At 56.5% G+C, this 20242-nt stretch overlaps 1 protein-coding gene across 10 annotated transcripts in view; it reads left to right on the forward strand.

Moving 5' to 3' along the window:
- Camk2b (calcium/calmodulin dependent protein kinase II beta) overlaps window positions 1-19864 on the forward strand; it is a 116792-nt gene extending 96928 nt beyond the window's left edge. The window contains exons 12-21 of one of the 10 annotated variants that reach the window (XM_045135678.1): window positions 368-410; window positions 1592-1666; window positions 6036-6076; window positions 6240-6311; window positions 7665-7709; window positions 9326-9374; window positions 16756-16831; window positions 16917-17011; window positions 17217-17450; window positions 17781-19864. In XM_045135678.1, the coding sequence (XP_044991613.1) occupies window positions 368-410; window positions 1592-1666; window positions 6036-6076; window positions 6240-6311; window positions 7665-7709; window positions 9326-9374; window positions 16756-16831; window positions 16917-17011; window positions 17217-17449 (729 nt within the window). In that variant the 3' untranslated portion in view covers window position 17450; window positions 17781-19864. The remainder of the gene's footprint in view (window positions 1-367; window positions 411-1591; window positions 1667-6035; window positions 6077-6239; window positions 6312-7664; window positions 7710-9325; window positions 9375-16755; window positions 16832-16916; window positions 17012-17216; window positions 17451-17780) is intronic. The other 9 variants (XM_045135684.1, XM_045135679.1, XM_045135687.1 and 6 more) reach the window with 9 other exon arrangements.
- Window positions 19865-20242: the final 378 nt, after the last annotated feature.

The following is a 20242-nucleotide window of genomic DNA, read 5'->3' on the forward strand; positions in this document are numbered from 1 at the left end:
GGGAGCTAGGCAGGACTGACCGTTGCCTGGTCAAGGCCAGGCTTGGGCCTGAGGACCGTTACCTGACTGGGTTGCCCCAGAGCCCTGAAGATAGCCCCAGCCGCCTTGGAGCCGTTAGGGAAAGGAAGAATGGAGGGGCCAGAAGAGGTGCCAGGGGGCCAGACAGTCCTTGCTGTACCTGGCTTGGGAATCGTTATGCTATAGCTGGTTGGCAGAAGAATCCTGCTGTACCTGTCTTGGTGTAGCTACGAAGCTTCCAGAACCTTTGTCTTTCTGGAAGGGTGAGCTTGTGAGCTGGGGAGCATGTGTCTTCTGACTGGAAGCCAGCAGGAGATACTAACGTGGTCGGCCCTGTGCTTTTCCTCAGGGGGCCATCCTCACCACCATGCTGGCCACGCGGAATTTCTCAGGTGAGACATTCTTCTCCAGGGAAGACGCAGTGCTGCGGTGCGGCACTCGGCCCGGCAGGTTGCAAGCACAGGAAGCCCTTCCTTCCTCCCCTCCTTTCCTTCCTCCCTCCCTTCCTTCCTTTCCTTTCCTTTCCTTCGTCCCTCCCTCCCTCCCTCCCTCCTTCCCTCCCTCCCTTCCTCCCTTCCTCCCTTCCTTTCCTCCCTCCCTTCCTCCCTCCCTTCCTTCCTTCCTTCCTCCCTTCCTCTCTCCCTCCCTCCCTCCTTTCCTCCCTTCCTTCCTTCCCCACCAGCTCCTCAGCTCCTTCCCTCCAGGCTGGCGGGGCCAAACCCTCTGCCCCCAGCTTCCAGACCCATTGCCCAGCAAGCCTCCTGGTACCCTTCTTGGGTGGCCAGCAGGGTCTGCCATGCCCTGCTCCGTCTCCTCTGTGTTGGGTCTGTGTCCCTCACCCAACACCCTAGTGTCTATGCTGCCTACTGCCCAGCCTGCCACGTGTGTCTGTCCAGGTGTCTCTCGGGCAGCCCTGTGGCCTCCGTGTCCTCAGCGCTCTGAGCTCCGTTGTGTACAGGAAGTGACCGAGGGAGGCGGGTGGTCTGCGCACTGGGCGGCCTTCCTTCTGAATTCTGCACAAGCTAGCTACCTGCTCCGATTGCTCAGGGGAGGTGGTGGGAAAATGAAGTCTTGAGGGTCTGTTACAGATCTCTGGGGTTCGTCTTGGGGAATGGCGTTGGTCCCAGTGCCCAGACAGCTATGTCTGTGGCTTCTTTATCGTCTGACACTGAGTGCGTGAGCGTCCGTCCGTCCGTGGCTGTCTCTCATCTGTCTGTATCTAGCACCACCCCCTTCCTGTTACTTTGCTGTGATGCTGTACTGCCGGGAATGGGCACACATGGTCACACCAACACTAATAGGACTGTCCTGTCTACTGTGTGCCCCGCGTGCCCCATCGGGCATGAGAAGCCCCAATGGGGTGTTCTAAGGAGAAAGGAGGCAAACGCTTTTCAGTGTCACTCGGCCCAATCTTGTCTCACTCTCCCGAGGAAGGGATTCTGGAGCCATCTGCCACCTAAACTTTAACTCTAATGTTCTTCTGCTTCCTTTGTCTCTTCTCTTTCCTCACCTCGCCCCCCACCCCGTCTTGTGTCTGCCCTTCCCCCCCTCGTCTCTAACCTGGTGCTAACAGTGGGCAGACAGACCACCGCTCCGGCCACAATGTCCACCGCGGCCTCCGGCACCACCATGGGGCTGGTGGAACAAGGTAGATGTGTCTTGCCCAGTGTCCATCCGCTCCCGCCCATCCCTGTTGTTGGCATGCAGCCCCCCTGCTGCACGCAGCCACTGGCCAGGCCCCCAGAGCCTCCCCAGAAGCTGGCAGGCCTCCTGGGAGCTCTGCTCCTGCTATTGTCACGTCCCAACAGAACCGACCCGGGCAGGGAGACAGGCCCTCACCTCCCCTTCCCATCTCCTCACCTATAAGAGGAAGAGCTGTGCCAAGCCCCAGAAACATTTGGCTGAGACCCCATCCCCAGAGCTGGCCTCTGGGGTCTTGGAGTCTGCAGACTCCATTCAAAGTGACTGACTTCACAGAAAGCCCCCTGGGCCTGCTTCTGGAGGGCTTGAATCCCAGAAAGTGAGCCTTGGGAGTAGGCTAGGGAGGTAGGGATGCTGTCTCAAGGGAGCTGTGGGGTCCACAGTCGGTGCCTTCCTTGGGGCAGTTGGAGCTGGTGGTCTGTGCTGCTGAAATCCCCAGGGTAAAAGTCAGGGTGGCCTCAGTGTCAGACTCTGAAGGGCTCTTCCTGCAGACCCTTCTCACCATGCCCTAAATCCCCTGAAGGGAAGAGGTGGCTCTGACAGCCTGGTCCTTCTATAGTGGGGGCCCAGATCCCCCGAGGGCTTGACTCTGGGACCTCCCTTATGAGCTCCACAGCCAGCGTCCAACCCAAATGCCCGTGTAAGTTTAGAGCAGCCCCAAGCACATAGGGCCAACCCAGGTCTTCTCCAAGCTAAGCTTCGTTTTCCCCCAGGAGCCTCAAAAGTTGGCCAAGGACAGGTCACACAGGATAGGTTCCACAGTGTGAGGCCCGGTCCTTCTCACACACCTGCTGGCTCCACCTCACAAACTCCATGGCCACAATGAGGCCTTCATAGCCAGAGGGCCCTCCTGTTAGGTGGTGCCCAAACTGTCTCAAGTGTAGTCTCTTCTCCCCACAAGAGCCCCATGGATGGCCCCCAAGTCCATACTTTTATAGCAGTTTTTGAAGCCTTTGCAAGAAAGAAGGGCTGGGGTCAGACAAAAAGATGAAACTAATGGCTTCCAGGGAGAGCCTGCTACCCCGGGGACCGTGGTGTAAGACAGGTCACCTCGGAACCATGTTCTGCCTCGGGCTCCTGCTGCAATGCTGCCTGCCTGCAAGTGAGCAAAGGCAATTGTGCATGAGGCCACCTGCATGTGTGGCTCCTCCCAGACACTGAGGGCCACTCTGTCCTGGAGGGAGGTCAGTGCATGTTGACGGAGCCCAGCATGGCTGTCCAGGCTGACCAGCTAGTAGGTGAGGCAGGGCTGAGGGTCTCACCCCCCCCCCTTAGGTTGGCCCAGCCCAACCACACTTCAAGGACATGTGTTAGGGGTCTTCCCTCTCTGTTCCTCTGTTCAGATACCCTGGTGGAGCAGATAAGACCCTTGGCTAGCAGAGAGACCCTTGCTGAAGGAGTAAGAAGCAGTTTGGCTTCCACGGGTCCCTTCTGCATTGAGCCGATATGAGTACTAAGGAACACCACAAATGTTGGGCTCGCTGTGGCTCAGTCTGAGCCTACTAAGATTGGACAATGCCCTCCCGGGTTGGGAGCACAGGACTCCCAAGTTCAAAGCCTAGGTGACTAGAATATCATGGCTGCTTGGCCCACCTTTGGCTTCAGCTAAACTACTAAGTGCTTTTAACTTGCGACACCACAAGGAAGGCTTTGAACCTCAGTGTGGGCAGTGTGCTCGGGCCCCTGGCCGCTGGAACTGTCGTTAGTCCAGAGCCAATATGAGTGTTGGGGAAAGAGGCAGCTCAAGGAAGTAGATGGGCAGGGCCCATGTGCCCAGGGAGACTGGGCCATACGCCACATGGGGCACCTGGTGCACACACAGGGGCTACTGCGACAAGAGTTCACAGGAAGGCTGCTGAAACATTACTGCTATGGGCTTCCCAGGCCTGTCCACATTCTTCGAGGAGCATATCTACCCCACAAACAAAGGCTCTCGTCTCACTTCCCATCAATAACTATTAACATCTCCAGTAGCAACTGCTTGGAATTGTGTTTTGTGGGCTTGGAGACCTAAATGGAGCCTTTTTGAGACCAAGGACAGTCCTGGGGCATTTGTGGTCCTAACTGGGTGCTTCTTTTCCTGTAAGGACATCTGAGGGGGATACCACGACTCCACAGCCGAGTCTCAGATCAATAACACCCTATGTTGGTTCCAGCTCAGAATCCAGCTGGAAACACGCTGAGGTGGCCCAGGCTTCAGTATAAGGCTTCAGTGTAGGAGTGCCATCGGGCACGCTTTCTGCAAATTGCCTGTTGAAATGGCTGCTTCTTTGTCACCTGTGTCCCTAGAGGGGATAGGTGTGCTCCTCCCTTGTTACTGAGAAAGCTGTGACAAGTATCCTCAAATCAGGACTGAATATCTCCTTTCTTGGACCCCAGAGGGGAGCCCACCCCCCAGCAGCGTCTGCCACAGGTCCCCAGCAAAGAGAATGTCTCCAAGCTCTGGCCTTAGGAATGCAGAGCCTGGCCCTTGCCAGCGAAGTCTTGGCTGTGGTGTAGGGAAGGAGTCTCTGGGGATGAGCTATGTGGAGGAGACATGGGGTGAAGACAGACAGGAGACAGGCTGTCCGGTCAGCCCTGGCCTTTCTCTGGGGTGGGTTGCAGGGAGATGGAGTCTAGCCACAGTCAGGGAGGTGTGACACAGTCTACACGAGGGTGGCCGGAAGTTGGCATTTCCAGTCCTGAGAACTCCCCTAGCCAGGCTGCTCTGGGACAGAGGACTCGGGAACCTTCGGAACTGGAAAGGGTCACATACAAAGGACATGTTTCAGGTTAACTCCAAAGGGACATCCTTAGCAGATCTTGGAAGAACCCCTGGGCTTACAACAGAACTTTTGAGAGAAGTAACAGATGCCAGGGTGAAGGAGTCTCTAACAACCCAGGTGCCCACCGCAGTGGTGCCCTTGGGGTCCCAAGGCAGTGGTGTGCAGCTTCTGGCAGCCATGCCGCATGCCCCCACATATGGATCCTGGGTGAAGCCGGGCCGTGGTTATCTGGGCAGGGAGGGAGGGAGGGAGCAGTGGGGCCCAGGTTTGTTCTCTGAAAAGAAACGGTTCCTTTGGAGTAACAAGCACCAGACTCCCCTGTGAGCTGTGGGCAGGCGCAGAATCCTTTGGGATCCAAAAAACTTTCATGGCCCAGGAATTTGCGTTTCTGACAAGGGCGACGGGCGTGGCTGCTGCCTGGCAGGAGACCCTGTTTGAGCGCAGGTCTCCACCAGGCCTGCCGTGGGCAGCGTGGGTTCCCCTCTGGCAGGCAGGAGCACCTGAGGTCAGGTACGGCCCACAAGTGTCTTAACTATGAGGTGGGTGGACAGGGGTCCTGGGGGCAAGGGGCTGCACGCCTCCCATGCTCCTTGCGCTGTGCCAGCCCTGGCTGCCCCTTCCCTCGGCCCTTCTTGAGGAGCTCTGGGCCATGACAGGCTGGCTTGCTGTCCTGTGTGGTACCTGCCTAAACCAACACAAATCTTGTTTTCTTTCTCTTCCTCTCTCTTCCTTCCTCACTCCCTCTTCTCATCTTTCCTTTTCTGTAAGGTAAGCTGACTTTCTCTCTCTGTCTCTTTTTTTTTTTTTTTTGGTTCTGTAATTAAAATTCTAACCTCTGCTGTGGAGAGTTTAAGCACTGGGGGTGAAGGATGGGGTAAAAGCAGACCCACCTTGATCTCCAAAGGGAGTGTTGGAACCATGTGGGGCATCTGTTGAGTTTGGGTGTCTGCCAGGGTGTTTGGGCAAAGAGGCTGGTGATGGCCCGTCATGGCCACTAAGAGGTCCCATGGTTGGGACTTCTGGGACAGTTCAAGAGGAGGACAGGAAGGCCAAGCGGTTTAGCCCTGGCACTGAAAACAGCCATGTGCTTGGAGAAGTCCCTCTGTGTGGCAGCCAGCTGTGGCCCACTGCCTTAGCAGGAACATGGAAAACTTTGGAGGAGGGCAGGACCAGGATGGGCATGACGTTTTGTCCCCATTCAGCTGTCCACAACCCCGATCTGGTGCTGTCCCGGGAGCAGGGAGTGGGGGAGGTCAGCATCCTGCCTTCCTTTCGGAGCTAGGGACACAGAGTTGGGAGGCTCCTATGTGCCCTGTGGAAGCCCCCAGAGTCCTGGAAGATGCTGGGGGCAGTGCCACCCTGAAATGAGGCCACCTGGGGCACCTGGCTCAGCCCCCCCTTACCCCCCAGGTTTCGCTGCTGTTCAGGGCCAGGCAAGGTGCCAAGGGCACACCTTCCGGTAGTCCTAAGGAAAGGGGAGAGGTAGGGGAGGTAGGCTTCAGGGGCGCCAGGCTCTCCATGCTCACAACGCCTCCTTCCTTCCCAATGCAGCAGCCAAGAGTTTACTCAACAAGAAGGCAGATGGAGTCAAGGTGAGGCATCGGCTTGGCCCTGGAGGTGGGGAGACAGAGCCAGCAGCTGCAGTCCTGCCCCTAAAGCCGACTCCTGCTGGAGAGGCCTAGATGCGCCTCGTTTATGTGGGAGGGAAAAGGGCGCCCTTTCTCTCCCTAATAGCTTTCTTCCCTCTCTCCACAGCCCCAGACAAACAGCACCAAAAACAGCTCGGCCATCACCAGCCCCAAAGGATCACTCCCTCCTGCTGCCCTGGTACTGAGCTCCTCAGCCCCTGCCCCTGGCACACACTGCTGTCAGAGAGGCCCCGTGAGGTGGGGCCTGCCCGTCTCTGGCAGCTCACTGCCACCAGTCCTACGTGGAGATGGAGTAACATGGACTAGGGTTCGGATCCCCAGAGGACAGGCTACTGGCAGGGAGCCCCAGAATCAAGCAAGCATAGGGCTGCTTGGGGAGCCCCTCCTTGAGGCCCTGAGATGCTGGTTAGGTAGAAGACAAGGGGGTGCTGCTGTGGATCCCCATGCTCCTTAAGGACCCAGCCCAGCCTAGAGAGGCCCAGGTTGAGCTCTGCGGGGGTTGCAGCCTGGAATGCTGCATTGACGCCTGTGGGGGGCAGAGCCACGGTGAGAAGGTGGGGAGTAGGCCGGGGGCGGAGGGTGCTTGCCCATATGTGACTTTTCACCAGCGTGAGTATACCCTGCTGGTCTGTGGGTGACAGAGAGGGAGCCTGGGGGCTCCTACTGAGGTTTACGAGTGCCAATGATGCCCCTACGGTTTCTCTCTTTGCTCAAGAGAGCTCCAGCTCTCTTGCCCGCGGAGAGGCTTCTGTCCAGCTGAACCTCACCACAGGTGTTCTCATGGACATGGAGCTGTGGACTGGGGACACCAGCCTCCTGTTGGGGCATCATGTGTCCATGCTGTTCTGGGGAGTCTTAAGAGTTTACTGGACCAGAGGATGTAGAGTTCGCTGGAAGCGTGTTTGGAGTTTGCCATGGACCCGAGATAGGGCTTCTGGGAAGACAGCCACAAGAAGGCTGGCTTTTCCCAGTGGACCCCTGAGCTCCCCAGGGAGCTCAGGAGTAGAGAGTCATTCTGGTGGGCTGAGCTCAGAGCAATGGGGCTGTGGCCGGAGGGTATCAGGTGTCAGCCCACCCAGTGCCTGGGGCTGCTCATGCACCTGCCTCACAGCCAGCCCCCCCTTGGACCCTGTACATCCCATGTGCCACCCCCACCCCCATGACATCTCCAAATCTCTGCTCCCCCATGCCGAGTCAGAAGGTCCAGGAGAACTCAGCGAGTCCACACTCCTGCACATTCTCCCAGTCCACGACAAACTCTGTTTCCCAGCCTCTGACCAGCTGTTGGTTCCACAATATTGGGCCAGCCCCAGCCCACTGCACACCCACTCCGGGCCATTGCTGACCACCTGCTGCCTCCATTCCTACTGGGCCATCTCGCTGGCCACCTGCCGCCTCCATCCCTGTCCCCTCTGCTCTGCGCTCTCTCTGGGCGGACCTTGTTGCTGCCCGCTCCTCTGCTTCCCTGTCTTCTGCTTCCTTCTTTCTCACTCTCCCTCTCTTTCCTTCCTCTGTCTGCTGCCTTCTGTAGGAGCCTCAAACCACCGTAATCCATAACCCAGTGGACGGGATTAAGGTACTGCCACGGCCTCGCTCCTCACCCTTTCCTTGGGCAGGAGGCGCGGGCTCAGGAGGAGGGTGTGGATGATGACCCGGGGAAAGCATTTGTGCCCAGAGAAGAGGGCAAGTGTGGAATGATCTGTCCCCCAAAGGACAGAGCCTATCAGCCCACCTGCCTGGGCCACGGCAGTGCACACTGACCCTGTAGAAGAGAGCTTACACAGCCGCACACATTATCATGTGGCCAGCTCTCAGGGGATTCCAAGGGACGCACCCTCCACAGGCCCTGGGGCCGTCCGCCTCTCAAGAATCTTGACCTCCTCCTTCTTGGCGTGGTCCCCCCTGGTGAAGCCCCCTCAGCTCCTCTCTGCTCTGCCATCTGCTCCATCACATTGGCATCATCACCTGGGCCAGGGAGGGGCTGGCTCTCTGTGGGGTGGGAGGGATGGGCAGGTGGAGCCATTTCCAGTGTAACAGCAGTGTTCAGCCTGCAGGTCAGATCATACCCAGGCCTGAGCTCCCTAACAATCCCCCAATGTGCCACCACAGGGACCCCTGCTTTGTGCAGCCAGCACCCACACCCTGGCTATTCTCCACAGCAGGAAACAGGGAGCTGTAGGCAACCGCAGTGCTAGGCACCAAAGGTCCGGCCTCCCCCTGCCTAAGTGATGAGTATCCTTTGGGCCTTGTGTGTTGGGTCAGGTCATGTTCCCTGTGCGACCCATAGACATCCTTCTGGTCTGAAAGCCCTGGCCCTACATCCGAAGGCCCCTAGTTCCAGTCCAGGACCAAGTCCAGTCAGTGTCTGTGTCAGGAGGTGGTCCCATGAAGAACTAAGAGATGGGCCTTTGGCTAGGGACATGGGTGCTCTTTTCCTCAAAGGGAAGCCACCACATAAGGGTGACAGAGGCTGGGCCTGACTGAAAGTCTGGGCCTAGGAGGAGAAGTGACCTGGGTGGCAGGGGCTCACCTCTCCTGAGGAAAAGGATAACTCACCTTGTCTGCCCGCTGCCCAGGCTTTGGGGCCTTGTAGGTCACCTGGAGTCAGTCAAATCAAGTTCTGTGTGGTTTTAGGTCTTGGAATTTTATTTTTAAAAATATTTTTTTTTATTTATTTGAGAGGGACAGAGACTGAGTGAGAAAGTGCATGCAGATAAAGAGAAAGAGATTGAGTGTATCAGGGTCTCTAACCACTGCAAATAAACTCCAGATGTGTGCACCACCATGTGCATCTGGCTTACTTGAGTACTGGGGAATCGAACCTGGGTCTTTAGGCTTCACAGGCAAGTGCCTTAACTGCTAAGCCCAAGGTGTTGGGATTTTAAAAGAACTGTTCCTCTCACTAGAGTCAGTAGGGTTGCCCAAACTGTCTTGGGAAAGACAGAGTTGAGGCCCTTGCAGTTGGTGGTGTGGTAGCCTATGGGAACCCGAATGAGCCCTGGAGTGGGAGGCCATCCTGAGAACCACACAGAGTCACTGCTGCCTGAGGAGTTCTGTCTTGGGAAGCTGTATCCCCTAAACCTGCTCAGGAGCAGCCAGGACGGGGTTCCACCTGAAGCCCAGGCTGACCCCACCGCTGGCTGTGTCCTGCCTGTCCTTGGCCACCCTCACCTATTTCTCCTCTCTCCTCAGGAGTCTTCCGACAGTACCAACACAACCATAGAGGATGAAGATGCCAAAGGTAACTTCAAGGGGGCCTGGCCTGGCTGTGCAGGGTAGCTGTGGGTGGTGGCCTTCCACAGAGTCCTGGACCCTGTAGCCCGGGCCATAGTACAGCAGCTCAGGGGCTTGGTGTGTGGGCCTGTCCTGCACAGGCTAAAGTCTGTCTAAGACAGCGTGGCTCTCAGACATAGTGCACACGTGAGGAAAACACAGCCTGGCTTTGAGGCCAGCTCTCTACACTGGGAGCCAGGAGCTCAGTTTCCACAGGGGACCAAATATGTGGGAAGACTTTGCTCAAGATCTTGCTCTTTTCTTAAAGTTCTTTAAGCTTTTGGTTCCATCCAGCTTGCACTTGATGAGTGGCCAGGCAGCTGAACGGTGCCTCGTGTTTCCTTTACTGACTCAGGAGCCCCTCCTGAGGTGGGCTTCTGTGCCACCTCCATACTGAGTCCTGCCAGTGACCTTGCATGTTTCTCCAAATGACCCCAGGGCACCCAGCACCAGTGAGTGGCACCCCAACCTCTCCCTAGGATAGGATCTGATGATCTCTGGGCTGCCTGAGATACATCCCCATGCACCTAGGCCCTAAGCTGCCCTTGGGAAGGTCCCAGGGGTCATGGAGAGGTCACCCATCTGTTCATCCTGAGCTGTAAGAGTATTCCTGAGCACCCGTACCACCACCACTACTCCAGAGTGGAGATTATCATGGGGCACTGGACCTTGGACATGGGAAAGTGGACGCCTGTGTGATGCCCATTGACTAATTCAGGCCCCAGACTCAGTAGCCAGATACTGATGCTACCCAAACCTCCCTGTTCAAGGTTCTGTCATTGGCCTGCCAAGTTGGACACTGAGCCAAAAGGGTGGTAGTTGGGCCTCAGGCTTGCAGGGGGACAGGAGAGGCCAGGTCAGAGGCAGCAGGTGAGTTTGGAAGTGAAGGCAGGAATGGAGGTGGGATAGGTCCCAGGAATCAAGAAGAAGAGCTAGGCCCTTGGACCCCTCTTATCTCAGCCGTGTTGTATGAGAGAGAAGCCCATGCCAGGTCATAACCAGTACAGAGCTAGGGCAGTCCCACAGCCACTGTGCCCTGTGATGACTACAGCTCCTACTTCCTGGCCTGGCCTTTCCAGGTCCTGGCAGGGGTCCACCAAATGAACCCTCCTAACCCCCATAGTTGCCCTCAAGTGGTGACTATCTAACCTCTGTCTCCTGTGGCCCTGAACAGTGGGCTGGGGGTCTAAAGCGATAACCTCCTTACTCTATATCTAGTTCCTCGTGGTCCTCCTTCTGCTTTTTCTCCTGAGTGCCCACCACCACCCACTTGCCTCTGTTCCGCCCTAGCCCCCAGAGTCCCTGATGTCCTGAGCTTGGTGAGGAGGGGCTCAGGAGTCCCAGAAGTCGAGGGGCCCTTGCCCTGCCCATCTCCGGTTCCCATTAACCCCTTGCCAACCCCGTGTAAGTACCCTGGGCCCTACTGCTGTGTGGGTCACCCTTGAAGGACCTGGGAACCCTTTCTGAGGTGACGCTCAAGAACCAAGGGCTGGCTGAGCTTGGACTGCCGGCTCCAGCCCGGTCCTTCTACAGCACCCAAGACCACCCCTGCCAGCGAGCAGCACTCCTGGGTGAGCCCTGGCTAGAGGCCCTGCTGACCCAAGGCGACACTCACTGCCCAGGCCCACCTTCTTGCCCACAGCCACTGGACAGTCCGTGAAGGATTGGGCCTTGACTCCTAGGCCTCCAGAGCCCACCCAAGCCTCTCTGTGCCCCACTTCTGGGGGCTGCTGAGACTAACCCTGGATGGGAGGACTAGTCCCAGGTGCCCTCGGGGTGAGAACAGGGGCCCCCCACTTCTTCCCTTTTGTGAGCTCTACCATCTCCTTGTGTCTGTCTCGTGTTCACATCTTGTCTGTTCCACCCCAGCCCCCAGGATCTCTGACATCCTGAACTCGGTGAGAAGGGGCTCTGGAACCCCAGAAGCCGAGGGCTCCCTATCAGCGGGGCCCCCACCCTGCTTGTCTCCGGGTCTCCTAGGCCCTCTGCCCACCCCGTGTAAGTAGTGGCCCCCAGGCCTGCTGCCTGTGCTGCCAAGGGCTCGCTGCGAATGGCCAGCACCCAGCTTCTCGCACCTGCCGCGCACGGCCCAGCTCCCCCTGAGCCAGGACAGGACGCCCCTCGGGTGTCTAGCCTGGCTGGCCCTCCTGACATGCACTAACACAGCAGGGCAGCTCCCTGGCTTCTCCCTCCAGGGCCCAACCTAACTGCCTCCCCGCACGGCGCTCACCTCGCTGCCAGCTCAGGCCCACATGTGGATAATCCGTCCAGTCCTTCTGAGAACCCTCAGTCCATCTCTGCCAGGAGTTTTCCAGTCTCACTGAGGTCACACCCAGCCTACTTCGCCCTGGTCACAGTGCCCAGGAGTTTGCTCTCAGACTGCCCTCGGGTTCCTAATGTACCCAGCCCTGGGCACTACTCCTTGGAGTAGGAAGAGATGAAAGAAGTTGCTAGAAGGGGAATCTCAGCTAAGGCCTCATGGGCAAAGAAACATCAGGAGAAGAGAGTTCTGGTTTGCCACTGGCCTGGGCTGTCCATGTGGACCAAAACCATGCTTCTTCCCGAACGTCCCTCCACCCCCATCATCCACTCATTGATCCGCCCTGTTGGGCACTTTCTGAGGCCCGTTACCGGCATCCGTGTCCGCTGGCTTCCTTTAGGCCACGCTGCCCCTCCTTGGAGAGTGCCCTGTACCTGTGGCTGCTTCAGGCTCAGTCCCTGAACCAAGACATTGGAGTTCCCGTGCCTCCTTCCACACCCACTTTGTCTCCCACACCCTGTTCCATCCTCTCCAGTCCCTTATCTCCTCCATGTCTCCCCTTTGTGCTCCCACATCTCCCTCTGGCCCCCTAACTCTCTGGCTTGGCTCTCAGCCCATAGGTGTCTCTCCTGCATGTCCCCCTACCCACGTTCATGTATGTCTGTTCTACCCCAGCCCCCAGGATCTCTGATATCCTCAACTCAGTGAGGCGGGGCTCAGGGACCCCAGAAGCTGAGGGACCCCCACCCTGCCCATCTCCGACTCTCCCTGGCCCCCTGCCCACCCCATGTAAGTAGCTCTTTAAGTGGCTCTGCCAACTCCATAAGGGGGCAGCCCCCCCCCAACACCACAGTACAGCCAGGTCTGGCACTGGGAATGACCAGCTTGTGGGGATATTTGGGGCACAGCATCTTTCTGCTGGGTCATGAGGAGTCACTTCAAGCACGTGAAGAAGACATTGGGTTTCAGTAATGCAGATAATGGTCATGACGTGTTTGTGTGTGTGTGTGTGTACACATATACACACACAGATGGTAAGTGTGTGTGGATGAGTGCATGTAGGTGTGTGTCCAAAAGGATAGGTTGGTTGCTCACTGGGATCACTTGCTACCCTGTGGCTGCAGCAGTCTCACGGGAGAAGAGGGCGGGCAGGACCCCTGCAGTGTAGGCGGTAGAGCATACACCCTTGGGACAGGGCTGTTTGAGTGAAGGTGGACCTTCCTGGCCAGCGTGGCAGGAAAAGAAACTCACTACTGGGATCCTGAGAGTTCTGGAATTCTAGCTGTCAGGCTAGACACTGGGGAGCACACTTGTGGGGCAGCCAGGGGCAAGGGCGGGTGGGGGAGAGAGGCACAGGCTGGCAGATCCTTAGCCTGTCTGCCGACTGCCCGCCAGTATCGCTTACAGGGATGGATGACATCCCGGGCTGCAGCCACCGCTGCCCCCGCCCCCGCCCCGGGGAGACGCAGGGCTGGGGGTGGGGCTGAAATGCTTTCAGAGAAGAGGCTGCCGGGCCAGGGCCTTGGCATGGCAGGGCAGTGGCTGGGTGAGTAGCCGTGATAGGTGGGCTTTGGGTGGTCTGCTCCCCTCACTTCTGCATGTGAGGCCTGGGGGTAGGGGAGGGCACTGCAGGTGGTCAGGGAAATGGGGAGGGAGTAACAGCCCATGAAGGTCACTGTCCACAGTCAGCAAACTCAAAAGGGTACCCGATCCACACTATGTGGTCCTGGTGGCATGGGGCAGACTTTGGAAGGCACCATTCCCCCACCCAACCCTGAGCATTGTGTGGTCAGCTGGAGGGCTCAAAGGTGTGGTTCTGAGACAAGTGATTGGGTTCTTGCTGGTGATGGGGTAGGGGCAGGACTGGGAAGGACGGTAGCTAGCACTCCTGAAAAGGCCTGGAGGGGATGCCCACAGATGAGCACAAGGCAGAGCTCCTGGGAGTGTCAGCCTGTCCTACTTGGAGTCCCCTCCTCTGGTCTCAAGGGTCTCACTTCTCTTGTTGGGGAGCCAGTCTGGACTATGACCCATCCTAGGTCTGTACCGGGTGGGTATTCTAAGAGCAGACCTATGGGAAGCACTAAGTGAAGTGACTTGATCACCTTAGGGAACATAGCACAATTGCGCATCTGTCTTGAGCTTGGCTGGGGAGGGGCCACGGCCAGAGGGGAGTTATGAGTAGGATTGGGTGAAAGCGTCTGGCCCTCCCAGGAGATGCTATGCAGAGAGGAGAAAGACACTCAGTAAAAAACAGAGACATCAGGTGGTAACCATGAGTCCCCCTTTCCTTGGAAAGTGCCCACCCGTTGGGTTACTGTGTGATACAACAGGCTCTCCCCAGCCCCTTCAGACCCAGGCCCCTCCCCGCCCATGTTCACTGTATCCCAGGCTTCTTTCCTTAATCTGGGATTACACAGGATCCAGGCTGATTCTGGCTGATCCCAGGACAGATGCCCGTCTTCTGCAGCCACTGCTGGCCGTGAGATTGGGGGCTCCAGTCCAGGTGGGGTGCAAACCAGTACTGGTCACACCTGGATGCTTGCAACCTTCCTGGACTGCCTGACTTCCCCTCAGTACAGCTGTAGACAGAATGAGTACCGGTCCAGACCCTGCCAACCACTTTGAATTTTCCCCTAGCCTTGCATGATGTGGGGGCAGCTTATCTTCAGCCTTGGGCTTCCCCACCTGGGTCATTTTTGCGTGTGGACTTTCTGATCCCTCCTTCATGAGAATTCTTACTGGTATCTGGGCAGCAGCCTTTCTGCAGGCTAGAAGGGATCAAGCACCCCCCTCCCCAAGCAGGCAGCCTCAGCTTCCCTCACAGTCAAGAGGGCAGGTGGCTCTCCCAAATGATGCTGTTTCCCAAACTACAGCATAGTCATCCTCTCTGATTGGTGCTGTGATCACAGATCTCAGCTTCTGTTTACTTAACATTTTCTTCATGCTACTCTCACTTTTAATTACAGTTTTTTGAAAACATTACTTCTTTAATTGGAAGATTAGTTTCATTAACCACAGTGTAAGGTGACTGTAGTGTCACACAATTCCAGACACTTCTGCCATGCACCAAGGGGCTTCAGTGGAAGAAAGGGGCAGCTTAGTTTGTGACAAAGGGTTAGCAAGCACTAGAAGGTACTTGGGACGCATGGAGGCCAGAGGGGACAGCCTGCCTTAGGGACATGGGAAGAAACTGGCTACAAGTACAGAGATGACCAGGCCTGAATTTCAAGATGCCACTGGAAAGAAAAATGTGAGGGGGAAATTGAGGTGCCAGGGGTGTGGTAGACCCTCAGCGTTTTGCATCAGGGAAGAGTGGGCACTGCTTTGGGGACTGAGGTTTCAGGTGCTGCCTGAGAGGTTCAAAAGGTAAGGATAGGAATGGCCATCGCATGTCTGCAGCAGAGCCCTGGTCTCTCCCTGAACTTGGCCTATAGATATGGGGCCGAGAGCAGGAGAGGAGGGGAAAGAGCTGTGGAGCTCAAATTCCACTCCACCATCTTCAGGATCGGCCTTGCCAGGGGAGGGAATGGATAACATAGGGGCACTGCCCTGTGAGCAAACAGTGACATGATCTAGAATCAAGGGTAGGCAAGAAACTGAAACAGGATGGCAGCAGGAACATCTGGAGCACTGCGGGGTGTGGGAGAAGTAGTGGGGGCAGAGGATGCATGGTGCCATCCCAGGAAAAAAAGAGGGGGGGTGCCTTGTCAAGTTAGGGGCAGTCTATAAGTATACACACACGCGCATACAAACACATGCCCACACAGCATGCATATACACAACATGGGGACACCTATATGCACTATGTGCTTGTGTTCACACTCAGATGCACACTTACACCATGTTATGACCTTTGTGTGCATGCTGTCCTGCACAGGTACATGTGTGTGTGCACACACAAGCACATGCAGATGTAATCTTAACAACAGTGCACTTGAGACCTCTGAGTTCCACACAGAGACTTCTGCTGTCGCCATCCAGGTGCTGCAGGACCCTAAGTGAGAACCGCTCATGTGTTCATGGGCAGACAGACACAAATGTCCTCATATCAGCACACACCCAGGCTCCTTACAGCAGGCAGCCTCTCTCTGTGAATTCGATCCTCCTGCGAGGATCGCACCTGCAAGAAGGCACCTGGTCAAGTGAGCATCCAGAATGCCCATCAATGCTTGAAACTGTGCCCAGGGCCACAGCATTGTCTCTGCTTCTGTTCTTTAAATTCTGTATCATTATTTAAAGAAAAAAAAAAAAAGCCCATCTCAAAGGCCAGTGCTGAGGAGAAACATTAGGTCCAGGGCTTATAGGAGAGTCAGTGTGGGTTCTGCAGAGACAGCACATGGCCCGAGCAAGTGGAAGGGGGAAGCTGAGAGGAATAGTGAAGAGACCTAGGCCATCTGACCTTCAGTCTTTGCTCAAAAGCCACCCTGGCCCCCTTCCAGGGAACCCTGAAGCCTCTGACCACATCTACTGGTGAAAGAAATTTGAACGGAGAAGGCACATGTAGAAGATAGGACAGGAGGGCAGGTTGGGTGGAGAAGCTGCTGGGAAGCCCAGTGGTTGGGATTAGGGCCAGGTTAGGGTTAAGGGCAGGTTAGGGTTAAGGCCTTGGTGCTTTTTGTTTTGTTTTGTTTTGTTTTTTGAGGTAGGGTTTCACTCTGGCGCAGGCTGACCCAGAATCTACTCTATAGTCTCAGGGTGGCCTTGAACTCATGGCAATCCTCCTACCTCTGCCTTCCAGAGTACTGGGATTCAAGGCGTGTGCCACCACACCCTGCTCCTTTCTGCATTTTCCAGGAATTTTGTAATGTGGAGTTTTCTGTCATTTAAAATGGAACAAGGTGTTGTACTTAGTAATGAGGAAGCCGTTGGTGATACAGAAGGAAGCAGTGTCATTAGGACAGTTTGGGCACAGATTCCAAGGCCTGGACATTCTTTCTAGAGAGGGGAGAGAAGGCAAGGTGGCAGCTTCCTTGTGGGCGCCACTTGCAGCTCTAGCTCTTCCTACATGCCTCACCCGGACTCTGTTGGGAGGTGTCCACGAATAGGATGAGCCAATGCCCGGTGGTCACCCCGTTTCTCCTTCCTGCAGCCCGGAAACAGGAGATCATCAAGACCACAGAGCAGCTCATTGAGGCTGTCAACAATGGCGACTTTGAGGCCTATGCGTGAGTCTCCCGGGGGCCGGGGTGGGGGGCTGTGGATGACTAGGATGGAGGATGGGGCCCCTCCTCACTTGGGTTTGCCCCCCAGGAAAATCTGTGACCCAGGCTTGACCTCATTTGAGCCTGAAGCTTTGGGCAACTTGGTCGAAGGGATGGATTTCCACAGATTCTACTTCGAGAACCGTGAGTTAGGAAGCTAGGGTGGGCACGAAGGGCGGCACCATGGGAAGAGCCCCTTAGACTCTCAGTCAGGGGCAAGGCTGGGGCCAGCCATGGATTCCAGTAGCTCCCAGTAGGGAGCCATGGTGGGAGGCTGGGCTTGGAGGCATCTATGGAGGGCACAGCCCTGCACCAGGCATTCTCAGTACAGAGTCCCACCTGTCCACAGTGCTGGCCAAGAACAGTAAGCCGATTCACACGACCATCCTGAACCCGCACGTGCACGTCATTGGTGAGGACGCAGCCTGCATTGCCTACATCCGCCTCACGCAGTACATTGATGGGCAGGGCCGGCCACGCACTAGCCAGTCCGAAGAGACCCGCGTGTGGCACCGCCGCGATGGAAAGTGGCAGAATGTACACTTCCACTGCTCTGGCGCGCCGGTGGCCCCGCTGCAGTGAGGTGAGTGCTGTGGGGATAACGGCCAGCAAATGTATGGGGCACCTTTAGGTGTCGGGGCTGAGAGCCAAGCTCCGGCACAGACTAGAGTTTGGTGGGTCAGGGTGGGTGCTGAGGTCCACTTATAAGTCGTAGCATCCAAGGCATGGGCTGCTTAAGTGACGGGCTCAAGAACCAAAGCCCAGACAGCATTTGGGGCACTGTGACATCTCCTAGCAGGCCCCTTCCTGGACATTAATTTGCCTGCTCCCTCTGGGGGCCCTTTGAAGATAGCAAAGCCTCGGGTCTTCTGGGTGGGGGTGGCGTGATGAAGGTGACCCGCCCCTGTTTCAGAGCTGCGACTGGTTTCACCGGACAGAGTTGGTGTTTGGAGCCCAGCCGCCCTTGGGCGCACGGCCTGCCTGTCGCATGTTTGTGTCTGCCTCGTCCCCTCCCCTGGTGCCTGTGTCTGCAGAAAAACAAGACCAGATGTGATTTGTTTTTAAAATAAGATGATGACAGCGACAACCACACACACAAAACAATTGACATCGGATGAAATGGAAAAAAAAAAAAAACACCTAAAGAAAGGAAAAAGCTGTAAAAATCTGGCATTTGTGGGGCTGCTCCCCACCCAAGCTCCACGTGTCCATTGCGCTCCCGGCTTTAGGGGACCCTCAGGGTGTGAACGTGCGCGTGCGTGCTGACTGGTGTCTGTAGGTATTGTTCCCACGCGTGGGCCCCTGTGTGTGCTCAGCGACCTTCACGGAGTCAGGTGTCTCGGGGAGGGCTGGGGGCTGCCTCCTTTCCTGCTGGTTGTGCCTGAGAGCTGCTGTCCCTGCTTCCTCCGCCTTTCCCTCATCCCATGAGCGACTGGGTGGGGGCCCCCCTAGCCAAGGACCCACCATCCAGCATGGACGGCCTTCGCCTCCTGGAATGTGCAGAAGCCTGCCCTCAAGGCCACCCGAGAAGCCCCCCAGGGCCTGGGCTCACAGCTCCGGTTCTCTGGGGAGTAAGGCATGGAGGGGCACAACTTGTCTCTAGGCCACATGCTTGGCAAGAGTTGGCTAAGAAGACATGCTGGCTGCAATTCCTACTCATCTAGCCATGGAGAGGGGACTTGGCCAGAGACTGGCCTTCTTGCTTGGGGCACTTGTCCCTTCCCTGCCAGCCAACAGCAGAACAATAGTGGTCCTTTGCCTTGGCAGCTCTACTTTGTGCAGTTGGGAGCAGATCCTACCAAGGACCGTGGGGCCTCAAGTCCTCCACAGATGCTGGGGACGGGACAGACTGCTAGGGTGTTTGCTGGCTAAGTTTGGAGGCTGGGGGCTCAGAACTTGATACAGCAAGTAGCACAGAGGGGACAGAAGATAGGTGCTAGGGTCCTGGGCTGATCGGGGCCCATGCAAGTGTTTGCTAAAGTAGCAGTGCTTTCGTAACTTGGGCCTGGAGCAGAAGCCAGCCAGTGGCATCTGAAAGTCCAAGTGGTTGGGGCTGTAGTGTGTGAGGCCAGGGATGCAGCCTAGAGAAAGGGCAGGCTGGGGACAGACACACGAGTGTGGGGCCTGGACACCAGCGGGAGGGGAGCGACCATCAGGAGTGTGTTGTGTCCAGGGTCCAGTGGTGCTCCCGGGTGCCGGCTGCCTGGGCTCACTATGTGTGGCCTTGGCCCTTGGTGATAGTGGACACCACAGTGAGACTGGGGGCATTGTGAGGGCAGCTGGGCTGGAGAGGCAGGTATGAAGCCAGATTGGGTGCAGGTGGTCAGGAGCCTTGATTGCAAAGGTCCAGGGGCCTTCACCCCAATACTGCCCATTTTCAATTCACATCATTTTCAACCAGGACTGTCTATCTTCCCCCACAAATCAGGCAAAGGGAGGGGCGTGGAGTGGGAAACAGGACACAGGATCCTAAACTTTAAGGGAACTGTCCACCCACGGACACGGAGAGTGGATGCCACCTTTCATCCACACTGTGCCCAGGACAGCTGTCCCCATCCATGGACACAGGGTAAACATCTGCCAGGCTCCATGCAAGTGGCTGCAGGCCATGGAACAGTGGCAGGGTTTGCCACGGACATCATGAGGCCCTGTGGCCAGCTACTCTGGCGTCCTGGGGTCTCCTCCCTTCCACTCCCACTCACCTTGTTACTTCCACAGAGCTGCCTGTCTGGGATAATTTGAGGATTTTTTTTCCCCTGAGGGATAATTCTTTTGCATGACCCTCTCTAAAGAGCAGGCCACTCCTGCTCTGCTAGCTAGGTGGCACTGGCCGCTGGCCAGTGCTGCAGGATATTACTTCCTGCAGCGCTGGCAACCCTCCCTCTTCTCTCTTTTTGCTGAGTTTCATTGTCTTTTCTTTCTGAGCCTTGTAGGTGTACAAAAATTATTATTTTGTTCTGTCTCGGGAAACTGCAAATAAAAAAAAAACAGGATGAACTGCTTCAAGTACAGCTGGCTGCTTTATGCTGGGACCCCTCCCACCCCACTCCGGGGCTCAGAACTGGCTCAGGGCCCTCCCTCCCCTGATGGTGAGGGTGGAGGAACATGGGGTTCCAAGATGCTCTGGGGTGGCTCTGACTTCATCAATCACCTCAGAGACCAGTAGAGCTCCCTGCACCAGGGAGCCCCCAAACCAGTATCCTGTTGAGTTTCTCCCTTCATGACTTATTTGATACATGGTGCCTATTTGGAGAAATAAGAGCACGTTTCCAGGGCCCCACCCAGTTCTGCTCTCATGGGTTAAACAGAAGGCACTCAGGCCACACTGATAGTAATTAGGCAGCTGACATAAAGTCAAGAGGCTTCATACAGCGG

This window comes from Jaculus jaculus, chromosome 16, assembly GCF_020740685.1.
Source record: "Jaculus jaculus isolate mJacJac1 chromosome 16, mJacJac1.mat.Y.cur, whole genome shotgun sequence".
Classification (NCBI taxonomy): domain Eukaryota; kingdom Metazoa; phylum Chordata; class Mammalia; order Rodentia; family Dipodidae; genus Jaculus; species Jaculus jaculus.